Source organism: Zonotrichia leucophrys, chromosome 1 (assembly GCF_028769735.1).
Source record: "Zonotrichia leucophrys gambelii isolate GWCS_2022_RI chromosome 1, RI_Zleu_2.0, whole genome shotgun sequence".
NCBI classification, from domain to species: Eukaryota; Metazoa; Chordata; class Aves; order Passeriformes; family Passerellidae; genus Zonotrichia; species Zonotrichia leucophrys.
Window position 1 is genome coordinate 107973086 of NC_088169.1, and position 12812 is coordinate 107985897.

Here is a 12812-nt window from a genome sequence, read left to right on the forward strand (position 1 = left end):
AAAAGATTTCTGCTCTCCACAGATACTATCAGTACTATAAGGATAACTGGCTTTGTATCAAATACCTGGATACTTGGAGAATATTTCAGCACAAGTAAGGAATTGTCAATTTTAGAGCATGTGGTTATTTCTTTGCTAGCTTTAACTCTTTAAACACAACACAAGTGGGGCAGCTTCTTCAGCTCTAAGCTGCTGGCTCTATCTTTCTTAAATATTATTCCAGGAAAATTACTTAGAACAGCACACAATGCATTAGGGATAGGTGAAAAAACACACATTTTTAAAGTTTTCTTGGGTGACTTATTTGCTTTTACAGATTAGGCATTTAATACTTCCATAATCCTTTGAATTACTGTGTATTTTTTAAAAAAATCTCTCCCAATTTATTACTATTAGACAGAGAATACATAAAAGGAGTACAACCATTTCCAGAAATGCTCTAGCACTCCATGAGGGAGCTTTTAAGTACAAACTTCTGAAACAAACAAACAAAATGTATCAAGGAAGGGGCTGATTTATTTACTCCACTAGGTAACTTAGCCAGCTGGAAAGGACTTTGGGGACACTCCATGGGCACCCTTAAACTATTAACCACCAGAAGGTAACTCTCCCATGAAGGAATGAATACAAGAGACAATTTTGCCCTCCACTGGCTAGAACTATCACTGAAAAACACTCCTGCCTTGCTGTGTCAGTGCTGCCGGCTCCACACAGCATGGAAAAACCTCTGGAGCAAAGGCACCAATCCCATTTCAGGGGCAGTAATTAGTAAGGGATAACATGGACAGGAAAGGGGGAAAGGGTGGGTGCTGAGCAGATGGGAATCAGCAATGCAATGAAATAATTAGTCAAAATATAAAGATTTCCACGGAGGGAAACAGAAAAAAAATCACAGAGTAACATATTCAGCCTTGAGAATTGCTAGAGCACTGAACACCCATGTGGGAAAGCAGAACCTTGACACTCATTCCCAGCAAAAATGTTCTGCATGTTGCCCTTCAGATAAGTGAAAGCTTTTCTTTTTCAAATATACTCATTTGATGCTGCTGCTTCCTGGGGAGCAGAGAGATGAAAAATCCTTGGAATCTGAAGCAAAGTGTGCCTCAGAATGAAGGAGAAAGGGCAGAAAGTAGGTGAATACTCAAGAAAACAAGGATACCAGAGAACTATCCCTTAAAGCAATTCTTATTCTGTATGCAAAGAAGCATTGAAATTACACTGGGAGAATAAGGGTGGAAAGCTGCTATATTCCAATTTTCAACACTATTCAAATTTAAATGTATTCAACATTTATTAACCACAGGCTTACATGAAAGAAGGTACTTCACAGGATCCCACAGAGACAACACCAAGGTAAAAATTAGGGGTTTTAAATTTTAAGTGGTTTACCAATTACAGTTTTAACAAACATTAACCCACTTACTTTTTCTATTATAATTCTTTTTTCCTTTTCCCATCCCCCAATCATTTCCCACCTCTCAGCAGAAGTTCCTAACATCCCATTTAGAGTGTGGCCACACAAACCATTGATTCAGCAGTGGGTGTAAGTGAGGGAAGTGAGACCCTTCAGTGGAAGCGGGAGGAAAGGATCAATCAACTTGCAAGATCAGCTGTCAGCAGAACTCAAAGGATTTCAGTGTGGAAACTGCTGTAGATGACTCCTGTCCTTCCTTCTGCACTGCAGCCATCTGCCCTCAAACTTCATCCTGCCAAAGGTTTCTGGCATCTCCATTGTTCCAGACACAACACTGAGTATTTGACCACACTCTACTTGAGGGGAAAAAGAAATTCCTCGTGGTGAAGGAGCTGAAACAGCGTTATTATCTGGTGCTTGTCTCTTATCTTTGTTACTGAGTTTGCTTACATGACAAAATTAAAAGCCTTCATAAAAAATCATGGCTTTTTCCCTTTTTTTTCCCTCTCCAACTCAGCTGGAATCAACATTATTAGAGATAGCATCCCTACCATGGGAGGAAGAAAAAACTTTACAAAAAAAAATTGCATGCAACTTTATTGAGCATATATATGATTAAAAGATGAGAGGAGTAAAAGATAAATTAAATAAAATGGTTTCTTAGGAGTTTAAAACATCCCAATACATGGTCAACTTAGAGTACACTTTCTATGAAGTCAACTTTTCTTCATAGGTGGGGATGATTGCCATGAAAGGTTCAGAAAGAGCAAATGGGTGCAAATGCTCTTCTCCATTCCATTTGTTTCTTCCATCTTCCATTTGTTTCTTTCCATGTATTGCCAAGGAGGCAATACAGAGAAAAATCAAATTAAAGATGGCATGACTGGCATGGTCAAAAGTGAACAGGGCCAGAGCTACTCAGGGATGCAAAGTTTGCTATATCCAAAGCCACAAGGAACAAACTAATACCTAAGAGCAAAACTTCAGTAGGTAAATTTATGATATAATCTAGAAACAGACATAAGTTACTACAGTTAGTGACATAATTAGGACTTAGAGCTTCAGGCAGTGAACTTAAGCCTTTCAAAAACTCCATTCATTCATTCACTGACCAGATGTCTCGTGCTACCATAACTTTAATGACTCAAAGGGTTCCTCTACAAACTTACAGGAATCAATTAAATAGAGAAGTTAGTGCCCAAACCAACCTCCACCATGGCACAAGCATTCACTGCGCTCACTTAGCCTGTGACAAAAGGCGTTCCTAAGAGCGAGAAGCAACACTGCGGGGAGACAAACCCGTTCTCCGGAGGGAGACAAGGTTCTTGTGCAGAGATAAACCCGAAACCCCCCTAAGCCCCGGCAGAGCCGCACCCAGAGCGGGGCGCACGGAGCCAAACCCGCCCTCCACACTGCCCTCTCGGATCTGTAACCTACAGGCACGATAGGATGCCCCAACTCGCATAAGCCCCGCGCAAACTGTGCCTAATGAGCACTAATCCCCCCCTATCTCCTCGGCCATCTCCCCCACTCCCCATGAGCACGCCGGCGCTCCACTTCACACACGTGCGTAAACTTTATTCACAAAACCCATCCCCAGGAGCCCTCCCTTGCCTCCCTCACCGCCGTGGTCCCTCCGGGGGCGGCTGCGCGGGGTTAACCCGGCTCGGGGCTGCGAAGGGGGGATGCGCCACGGACCGCCCGGCCCAGGGTGCGCGGTACCCGCGGGCAGCCGCACCGAGCGGCACCGCAGCCACCTCCCACAGGGTCCCAGCCCGCCGGAGCTCAACCCCAGCCCTGGTTACATCAATGGACCCTCGGTGGGAGCCCTGGGACCAGGGCAGGACCCGGCGCCGCGCATCCCCGCGCTCCCGGCCCCGGGCAGCCCGCACGGCCCGGGCAGCTCCCGGAGCAAAGGCGGGCCGGGCGCCCGCAGGGTGGAAGCCGAGCTTCGTTCCCGAGCAAAGGAGGGGGCCGGGAGAAGCGGAGGGGCCAAACTGGGGGAGCGAGGGGGTGAAGAAGGAGAGTGAGGGGGGGAAAGGAGGAGAGCGGTCGCGGGAGCGCTGCCACGGCCACGGCCGCGTGTGTGACCCGCCTGCGTGAGGTGGTTACCTGAGGTGACACATATGAATCCAAAGAGGTAAAAGTGAGCAAACTCCGCGATCATTGTCCTCGGGTGGTGCCTGCAAGCAGTCTCATGCCAGAAGAGCGGGGGGAAGAAAGGAAGAGCCCCCAGTTGTAATTCCACAGAAGCTTAAGGCAAGCGAGGTTCTTTAATCCCGCCGGAGTCCGGGGCGAGCCCCCTCCGGGCACGGCGCTGTCAGGTCCGTGGGGCTCCAGCCGCTCGCCAACTCCGGCCGGCCTCCCCTCTCCTGGCCCGGGCTTTCCTCAGAGCGCCTTGACACTTCCCAGGACTATCCAAAGCGATAGGAGACAACAAAAGATCCTCGAGTTCCCGCAGCGGAGCTCCGCCGCCTCCCGAGCACAAGTTGCTGCCCCGGCCCCAGACTCCGGGACCAGCCGGTAACGGAGCGCAGCCGGGACGGGCAGGACCGGCCACCGCCGCCCTCCGTGAAGGCGAGGAGCGGGCAGGGAGCTCCGCGAAGTGTCCCCGCCGAGTCAGTGCGCGCCCGGCGAGCGGCGGGCAGAGCGCGGCGGCGGAGCGGCGGCAGCGCCCGCTCCCATGGCGGGGGAAGGAGGCGGGCGCGTCGGGGGCCGCGGCGGAGCCCGGCCGCGGTCAGGCGGGGCGGCGGGCAGGGGAGCCCCGGCGGCTGCCCCGAGCCCAGCCCAGCATCGCCGCCGCCCCCGCCCCTGCACGCGGGAATCCCACACTGGCCCCCGCCCCACGCCGGAGGAGGGCACAAGAGGGGCGATGGAAGGAAAGAAGAAAGAAAAGGCAGGGAGAGAGAAGAGGGCGAGCAAAACTTCCCCGGGCCAACGCCCCCGAGCCACCCACCCCAACCGCCCGCCCTCGGTGCGGCGGCTGCGGGAGGAGGAGAGGGAGGAGGAGCGGCTCCTCGCCTTGCCCCGCCGCCGGGGCAGGGGTGCACGAGTCAGGCGGGGCCGAGCCTGAACTTTCTGCTGTCACGTCGAGCCGCTCGCCTCCGCCGCGGGTTTCCCCTTCCCCCTCCCGGCCGCCTCCGCCTCCTGCCCGCGCTGCTGCTGCTGCAGGTCTGGTGCCGCCTCGGGACACCTTAAAGGAGCCGCACCTACGCGGCCCCCGCACGCCCCGAGCGGCGCTGCCCGGCCCGGCGCTCCCGCCCCGCCCGCCCCGCCCTGCGCGGAGCCGGCGCCGCCTCCCGGCCCTGCCCCGCCGAAGGTAACGCGCGGGGCGGCTCCCGGAGCCCATCCCCACACAGGAGCGCTGGGAGGGGATGGCGGTAGCCCCGGGCGCAGATAAGTTCAGATTCCCCTCGCCCACCCCCGCTGAAAACAAGCAAAGACGCAAAACCCCCGCGCGGGTCTCCACCGGCATTCCCGAGGCTGCGCTTCGCCGGGTGGCTCCCAACGCCAAGGCCTGGCCGTGCTTCAGGGTGGACCAAATCTCTAGGAGAAGCATCCTCAAATCGTCACTCCTGCGGTTGAGTGCACCGACAAATGCTACAAGAGCAACTCTGCATGGCCATGTCACACAATGAGATGTAGTGGTAGGGAAAGAAGGGGAACACTACAGGGAACTTGGAAGTTACACTACCACCTCACAGAAAAGCTCCAGCTATCCCTAGATTTGATTCATTGAGAATTGAGTGAGGCAGAAGAAGAAATTTCATTTCCAGCCAGCATACTGAATATATTAATCCCATTGCAAGCAAATCTGCCGTGGGATAATCAAACTATATAGAAAGACTCTTGATGTACTTCCTGTCACAGGATTCATACAGACCCCACGCTGTTATCAGCCAAACAGGTTTGGGAGCTGGCAGCCACCACCATCAGTCAAACCACAAGGAATGTCACTGAGTTTGCCCCATGTTGCATCCCTCAGGGGAAACTGACCAAAAGTCCAACAACAGAAAGGTCCTGTGCATTGCACTGAGTCTGTTTCAGTCCACTTTTATGAGTATGAGATACATAAAGACAGATTTTCAATACTGTAAAGCAAAACTGGTTTACATTGGGAAAGGAGGCTCCTGGTTAGTGTATCTCTATCAGCAGCAACCAAACTGGCAAGATTTTCTCCTAAAACTGATAAGAACTGATTAACACCCAAAAGTTAGAAAAATAATCTAGTGTTTTACACCAATTAATTTTCACAGAGAAAAATGAATTAGTGTCCTACTTCAAACACATTTAGAAAGCAATCATAACTGTGAAATCAGTAGCAGTGAATAATTTTGCATATGAGCACATTTCTTCAAGCTGTACCTAGCCAACCATTTCTCTTCCTGTTGTGACCTCATGCATAATCCTGCCCTTTATGAAAGAAAAATGCATTAGCACCTCCACAGTTAAAAGCACACAGCAGAAACAGTGAAGAGCCCCGAGATAATCCTTGAATCCTAGTGAGAAGTTTGAGATTTCAATAAATTAGATTTGGGGTTGTTCTTTTGTAATTGATTAAATAAACAGGAGTCACATGCAGGGCTGAAAATGGGCCTCAAGAGTACATTTATTTCACCTCTGTTCCCAGACAGGGTCAAATATAAGTAAGACCCTAACTAGCAGGTATTTTGTAATCCCTCTTCTATCCATTTCTCATGACTAGAATTTCATACTCTATTTAGTTAACCTGTCCCGATTACTGTATAGTCAGATTTCTTTTTTTATTTAAGCCTAGACCAAATACTCTTCTGGAAGAAAACACACCACTATCACCACCAATAACATATTGAAGACCTTTTTTTTTTATTACTTCTGTAGTATCAATATTTGGCAGACTCCCATTCTACCACATTCTCTACATATTTTAAGTGATTGCATCTCTTTAAAAAGCAAATCTACACATCTACCAGTAGGCCACTCTAAAGGAAATAAATAGGTTCACCTATTCTATGAATGTACCATCACACATATATTTTACGTGTACATCTATTTATTTACTTGTAAAGGATAATTCTTATATATTCCTCTGATTATATGGGATGTATTTCTTCTAATCTTTAAATATAAAAGGTAATTTTAATGCTTTTCTATGGCATTTGTAATTTCTAACAACATAAATGAATGCATTTACTTTGTAACTGACAAGAAACATACAGAATGTGTACAGAAGGTAAACAAAGCATTTTCCTTATTCCCAGAGAGTTTTCTCAACCCAAGATGAATCTGTTTCCTGTTCATTAGTGCAATATAGATTTCTAGATTCACTCACACTTTTGCTTATGTAATTTAAAAAAATAAAGGGCCAGTAAAATTTTATGCCATGTCAAAGTCTTGTTATTTGCTTGTTTTCAGTCTTGCTGGCTGATAATTTGAAATTCACAGTCAGAGAAATTCACCATAGAGCAGTGGATTAAATCTCTGAAGCTTGAATGACCTTACCATGTGATCATGAGATGAGCCTGCGTAAAACAGTTTAAAGCTTTTGTGCCACACTTACCCCATATTTAATGAGCCTCTATGACTGTTTCAATCACTATAAAGAATTTTTTATCCTTTGAGAAGAACAGAGTCATTCTGCTTTAGGTACCTATAGTGAAAGTACAGTAGAGCTTCAAAGGCTTGTTCAATTTGTACTGTCTCAGATACTTCATAACATAATGTTTAGCTGTCAGTGCTTTCTTACTTCAGAAAAATTGCTAGGAGTGAATGTATACTGCTCTAATTATCTTTCTTAAAATTCATTTAGATTGTAATAATATATAACAGCTGCACGGCTGAGTGAATCTCTTCAAATTGTAAGCCTCCAGAATTTCATCAGAATGTCTTGTAAGTAATTGACATCATCTTTAATTCTGCAGATGTTCTTACAAAATGTGTGCTATTAAAGCACTCTTATTGTCCTTGATACTGAGACATAGAGACATCCGTGTGAGAAACACACGTATGTGTGTGTCTGTCAGAAAACGTTTCTAGGAAAAGAAACACGGCTTTAACCTCTTCAGATGTGGGGAACAGTACATCGATGAGGATTATAAAGCAGATGTACTTGCTGTGTTTATTCTGTAATATTTTAAGACCTACACAAACATGTAATTTCTGGGAGAGCAGAACTACTTTGAAACACAAAATTACACACGCTGCCTGAGTTTGAGGCACAGGACTTGCATGAAACCTCCAACAAAAAAGGTTCTCCAGAACTGATAGTTGTGATTCAGCAGATGGCACTCTTCCCTCAAAGTGACTGAAATCAGTTCTCCCTCTGATACAAGAGATGATGTGCTTTGAGAGATTATTCAGAAGAACTTGAACTTCTGTGAGCACTGCAGATCCCAGGCGCTCCTCTCCAAGGGCAGAGACACGCACATGACATCTGTGAGAGGCAAACACGGTGCCTCTCCACAAACCTCTTTGAACTTCAGATGGCTCTCCCCCTTCCTGATCTCCAAACCAGCGTGTAGCCTCCCGGTTATCAGCGGGGCTGGCTGCCAGGAATCCCTCTGTGTGTGCCCTGCACGGTCACACGCGCTCGTGTCTGCAGAGGCTCACCGAGTTTATCGTCCCGAGGCTGGCAGCCAGGATTACTGAATCGCTGCCTTTATTCTGCAGGCTGCAGCTAAGCTCCCATTGACATCACAGGGATTATATGGATACAACCAAGTTTCAAAAAGTCCTTCTTCCAGACTCTTTAGGACACCGTGGAAGTGATGCGTCGCATTATTTAGTGAACTGCCTTAAAAAAAACTAGTATAAATATTTTTTTTTTAAAGTGTAAATTGAACTTAAGTGGAAAAATATGAGGAATTATATATACGAGGAATTATATATACATCTCTCTTTGTGTATTTGTCTCTAAGTATATTATGAGTATATAAGTATATTCCTGGCATTAACCATGCCAGGAATCCTAGCTGAAGTCAATAAATCTACCTGATCAGTACATTATTAGTACACAGATAAACATACCTGAACAGTACATTATTTCAGTGGTTTTTTCATTAGGGAAAAAAAATTGGATTTTTCTACTTTAAATCTAAACAAGCACTGATATGTTAGAAGAAGGAGCACTGCAAAGGACATCTGAATATAAAAAGTGCATGAATAGCAAAAGCTTGAAAACCTACAGTTGCCATATAATTAATTGGGATAATTATTATGAACAAACAAGTAATGTTGTGATTTCCATGCCCATATAAGTAAATTTCTGTCTCTTTCTTGACCTGTCTGGTTACTGTTTAAACATGCTTTTCAAAGACATTGTTTTCTTGTATTTGATTGCTTGGGCCTTACCATGATTTTGCTTTTATTTACATTAATTTTATGATGTAATCCTTATTTTCTTTGATGTTACTCTTAATTACACTACTAGTGAATTCAGACTTCCAGTGTCTTTCACTACATACAACATTTAGAATAGCACTCGAGTCATTACAGTGCAAGGAATAATAGCAATAAAATATAATATTTTAAAATATATTATTTTATTTGCTATGATGAATTCAAAGATAGAGACCGTAAGGAAGCTCAAGCCTCATTATGCTAGGTGTGTAAAAACACCATGATAAAAGATTCTTTCTTCAAAGGATTTATGAAGCATCACTATCAACATAAAGAACTTAAAGAAAAAAATCACCACTGGCATAAACATGCAAAATCCCATTGAATTTTATCCTTTAATATTCCTTTGTATTAGGGGTGAATGGGTCTTTTCATTTCTGTTCAAAGATGCTATAGCACATCCCCACTGGAAAAAAAAAAAATCACTGAAGCTATATTCCTTCTGCTGCCCCAGTAGAAAATGCTAAAGGCATATTTGCTATTCAGTCTACTCAGCAGACTAGCTCAAACGCTTTTAAAAATTATTTTAATTATAGGAAATATTGCCTAGAACTCCTGCTTTGTGGTTTTGTTCTTGTTAGTGACAAAATGCTAATCTGCTTAATATGTAATTTATATACAAACAACACAGTATTTATTACAAAACCAGTGTTATCTCTGATATTGCCAAACAAAGAGAGACCTGTCCCTGAAATCTCAGTATTTGCTTTAAATGTTTAACAAATGAGCCATTCAGTACTCACTATCTCCTCGCCTCACTACGAGGAGTATGAGGGTGTCACCTAGTGGATTGTTCTGGCTGCCTGGAGCAGAGCTCACAAGCCAAATCAGCCAAATGGCATTGAATGAACTAACAAAATGAAAGAGAAAGGCTTCTTTTTTTCTTTATTTAATTACTCCGGGAATTGTGAGAGCTTCAACAGAGCGTTATTGTTCTGTAATATCTGCCTTTGGGTTCCCATTCATGCCACAGAATCTGTTGGCACTGAAAAGGGCTGCAAGAATGATGCATCCAAAATTTTGAAGAGAAAATTACCTATGTTCCTGGACCAGAGAAAAGGTTTAATATTACCAGAGACAACCATTTTAAATGAGTTGCACAAAACTTTTGTTTGAGATTACAAATAATAAGTGGAAGAAAGTGCCTGTACGTTTCATCAATTAGATTTTTAAAGAAGGAACCCGTCCATGGTTTTCAGCAGGCCATCAAAAAAACGGGGGGTTTGCATGTATTAATTTGAGATTGCTGTATGCATTTATAATTCATGAATAGTTAAGGTTAACCTTAGCAATCTGGAGATGAAAAGGATTACATAAACTATCCATCTTATTTCTTTGATTGAATTACTGCACATATTTAAAGCAGACGCCACTTAAGAACGGAATACCTGCAGTGAATTAACTCAGTCAAATGCAAAGCAGATACCCAGCCAGCTCACCCAGTACCATTGCAATTGCATGTTGAAATTTAAAATAACCAGCATACAATTTATAATTGCATGATGAAAGCCTATCTGATCCCATATATTTAACCTCTTTTAATTAAAAAAATGCTTACTATAGTTTTAATATTGCATTCTGCCCTTGAGTGGAGGAAGGGAAGAAAGCAAGGATGGAACTACAGATGATAAAGACATCCTATTTTCATGCCTAGAGCGTGCATTTGAATTACACCCCTTGAAATTCTTGAGTGTGTGCTGTGTGACCAGCATGGGAAGAGGAGCAAGTCTTTGCCCCATGATGGTATGCTTATTTTTTTGTGCCAGAAGTACATCCTACCCATCAACAGACACAGTATGGTACTGGAAGCAGCAGCAAAAATCTTGCATTAGCAGTACACTTTGCTGGCCTTGCTGCTGGTGCCCTGCCTTAATATGTCTGTTTTAATGAGCAAGTGGATCTGCCTTCCTCTGTGTAGGAGGGCTAGCACATCCTTAGCCTTTTCCCTAAATACAAAATAGACACAAAATTCCTTGAAAAATACCCCTGGTGAAAAGGTATGAAGAGCCCAGCAATCCTTATCCATATTAAAAGCTCTCAGAATCACACTTCAAGAGAACTGTGAAAGCATATATTACTTAATTTAATTAGAAAAGGAAAATGTATAAAGTTATTTCAATTGTTTGACTACAAACTATCTCTACTTCTTGAGGTAGAAAATGAAGAAAGGGGAAAAAAGGTTAGGTAAATTCTCTCAAAACAGAGAACAGAGTTCTGTTGATCAGAAGCATCTTATTCTGCTAGATACTAAATGTTTTGTGGCCCTTAGAAGCATTTCTCCACTCTTTGGGACATAGAATTATTTAGGATTTTTCTTTTTGAATGTATTTTGTCAACAAGACAAAAGTAAGTTGGTCCAGATCCTAATGGATTCTGCTGTGAAGTGCCCAGGTGATGCCCATTGAGGAGTTCAATAGGAGACACTGACAAAGTACTAAACCTACTGGGCAAGTAAGGATTACTGCTGAGGGAGGGAATACTGTCAATGAGCCTTGTATACCCATTTATACAGCAGGATATTTCATTTTGAAACAGTTCCTTCCAGCACCAGTACCAGGCTCCCATACCTCATACATCTCCTTTTGCACAGAAGGTCAGACTGCCTTCAGAATGGGGGAGGAAAAAAAGGAAAACAAACTAGAGGGAAGGCCTTGGGCCCCAGCTAAATATTTCATTAGAAAGAAAACTGGTCTTGCATGTGTTCTCTTTAAAACCTCCCAAAGGACAAATCTGTCAGGGAACGTCTACATAGTTAGGAGCATCCAGCAACACAACCATTCCTCCCGCTCTCCGAGACGGCCTGACACGAGCCAGCTCCGGCGCAGAAGCTGAGTAAATATTCTCTGCTGGTGCCAAGGCTGAGCTAACACAGGTTGTGTCTCAACAGGCCTTATTAGCTCAGGCTCATTACTGTAATAACTGGGCTCCGTGGCAGCAGGAGCTGCTCCTGGCGCTGCAGACATGCCGTCAGCGCGCTCCTCCTCTTCTGCCCGCAGATTCGCTCATTGCATTGCAGCCCGCAGCTGCTCCTCTCGAAAAGCTCTCCTGGCATACAAGGCCGTGTCAAAAATAGTGGGTGGGTTAGTGGAAGGTTGTGAAGAGCTGGCAGGGCAGGGGATCACCCCACTGCACTGTAATGGCGTTTTTCCCAAGTACAAAGCACGACCTTAGGCAAGGATCACGCAGGTATTCAACTTCCACTTTCCTCTTCTGTCACCTCTTAACAGAGAAAATTACACACTGAGCACCTTAAAAATGCAGCAATCTGCTTTCGAATAAAAAGTTGAAAATTCTTTTATATAAATGAGCAAGTTCTGTACCATCCTAGCTGTTACTCGGTAAACACAATTTAGCTTTTACCCTCAGCTGCACTGCTGGACAAGCAGCCTACTGTTTAGCTGGAGTGCACAGTCAGAGCTCCATGGGCTCACAAAACCCACTTCAAAGAACACAACAAGAGCAGAAAAATTGCTTTTTAAATCTTACTGCTGTATGGGCACAGGACCAGCATGGCAGTTCAGATAGCAATATCAGACTAAATAAATATTAAAACTGAAGAAAGTCTCAGGCAAAGTTCCTGCAGACCACAATAGGAGAGGATACTATCTGGGATCTACACCTTCCACTGTAGCTGTAGTTCTTAGGTGAGTAAGAGAGCTGCAGTGAGACACAAACATTATGTGTCAAAACCATAATTTGAAATTTACACCTACGCACAAAGGTGAAGAAAATTATTCCAAATCGTTTTGCATTATTTATTTATTAAATTATTTCAGGTTTTATTTCAACTGACAGTTTGAGGTGTTGCTTCATAATGATGGAGCTGAGAAACTGTCTGGTTTTGTGTGTTCAAAAGAGATAGTCTCACATGGAGGTAATAACCTTAGGCCAGGGGAGATTTCATTGGCACTCAGAGGGTTTTTAATATTGAAATTTTGCATATTGCCATGGAAAGTTTCTACTAACCAAGAGGAAACTCCTTTTAAGTGGTAGAATAAGCTATTCGCTTTAGTAGAAGTTG

At 44.2% G+C, this 12812-nt stretch overlaps 1 protein-coding gene across 7 annotated transcripts in view; it reads right to left on the minus strand.

Annotated features, from left to right (window-relative positions):
- The window catches only part of ROBO1 (roundabout guidance receptor 1), a 682144-nt gene that overhangs the window by 290384 nt on the left and 378948 nt on the right, over nt 1-12812 (minus strand). The window contains exon 1 of one of the 7 annotated variants that reach the window (XM_064726922.1): nt 3527-4251. The exons of the other annotated variants lie outside the window; for them this stretch is intronic. Coding sequence (XP_064582992.1) covers nt 3527-3581 — 55 coding nt within the window. The 5' untranslated portion in view covers nt 3582-4251. Of the gene's footprint in view, nt 1-3526; nt 4252-12812 lie in introns of those variants that run through there. 7 annotated transcript variants of the gene reach the window in all.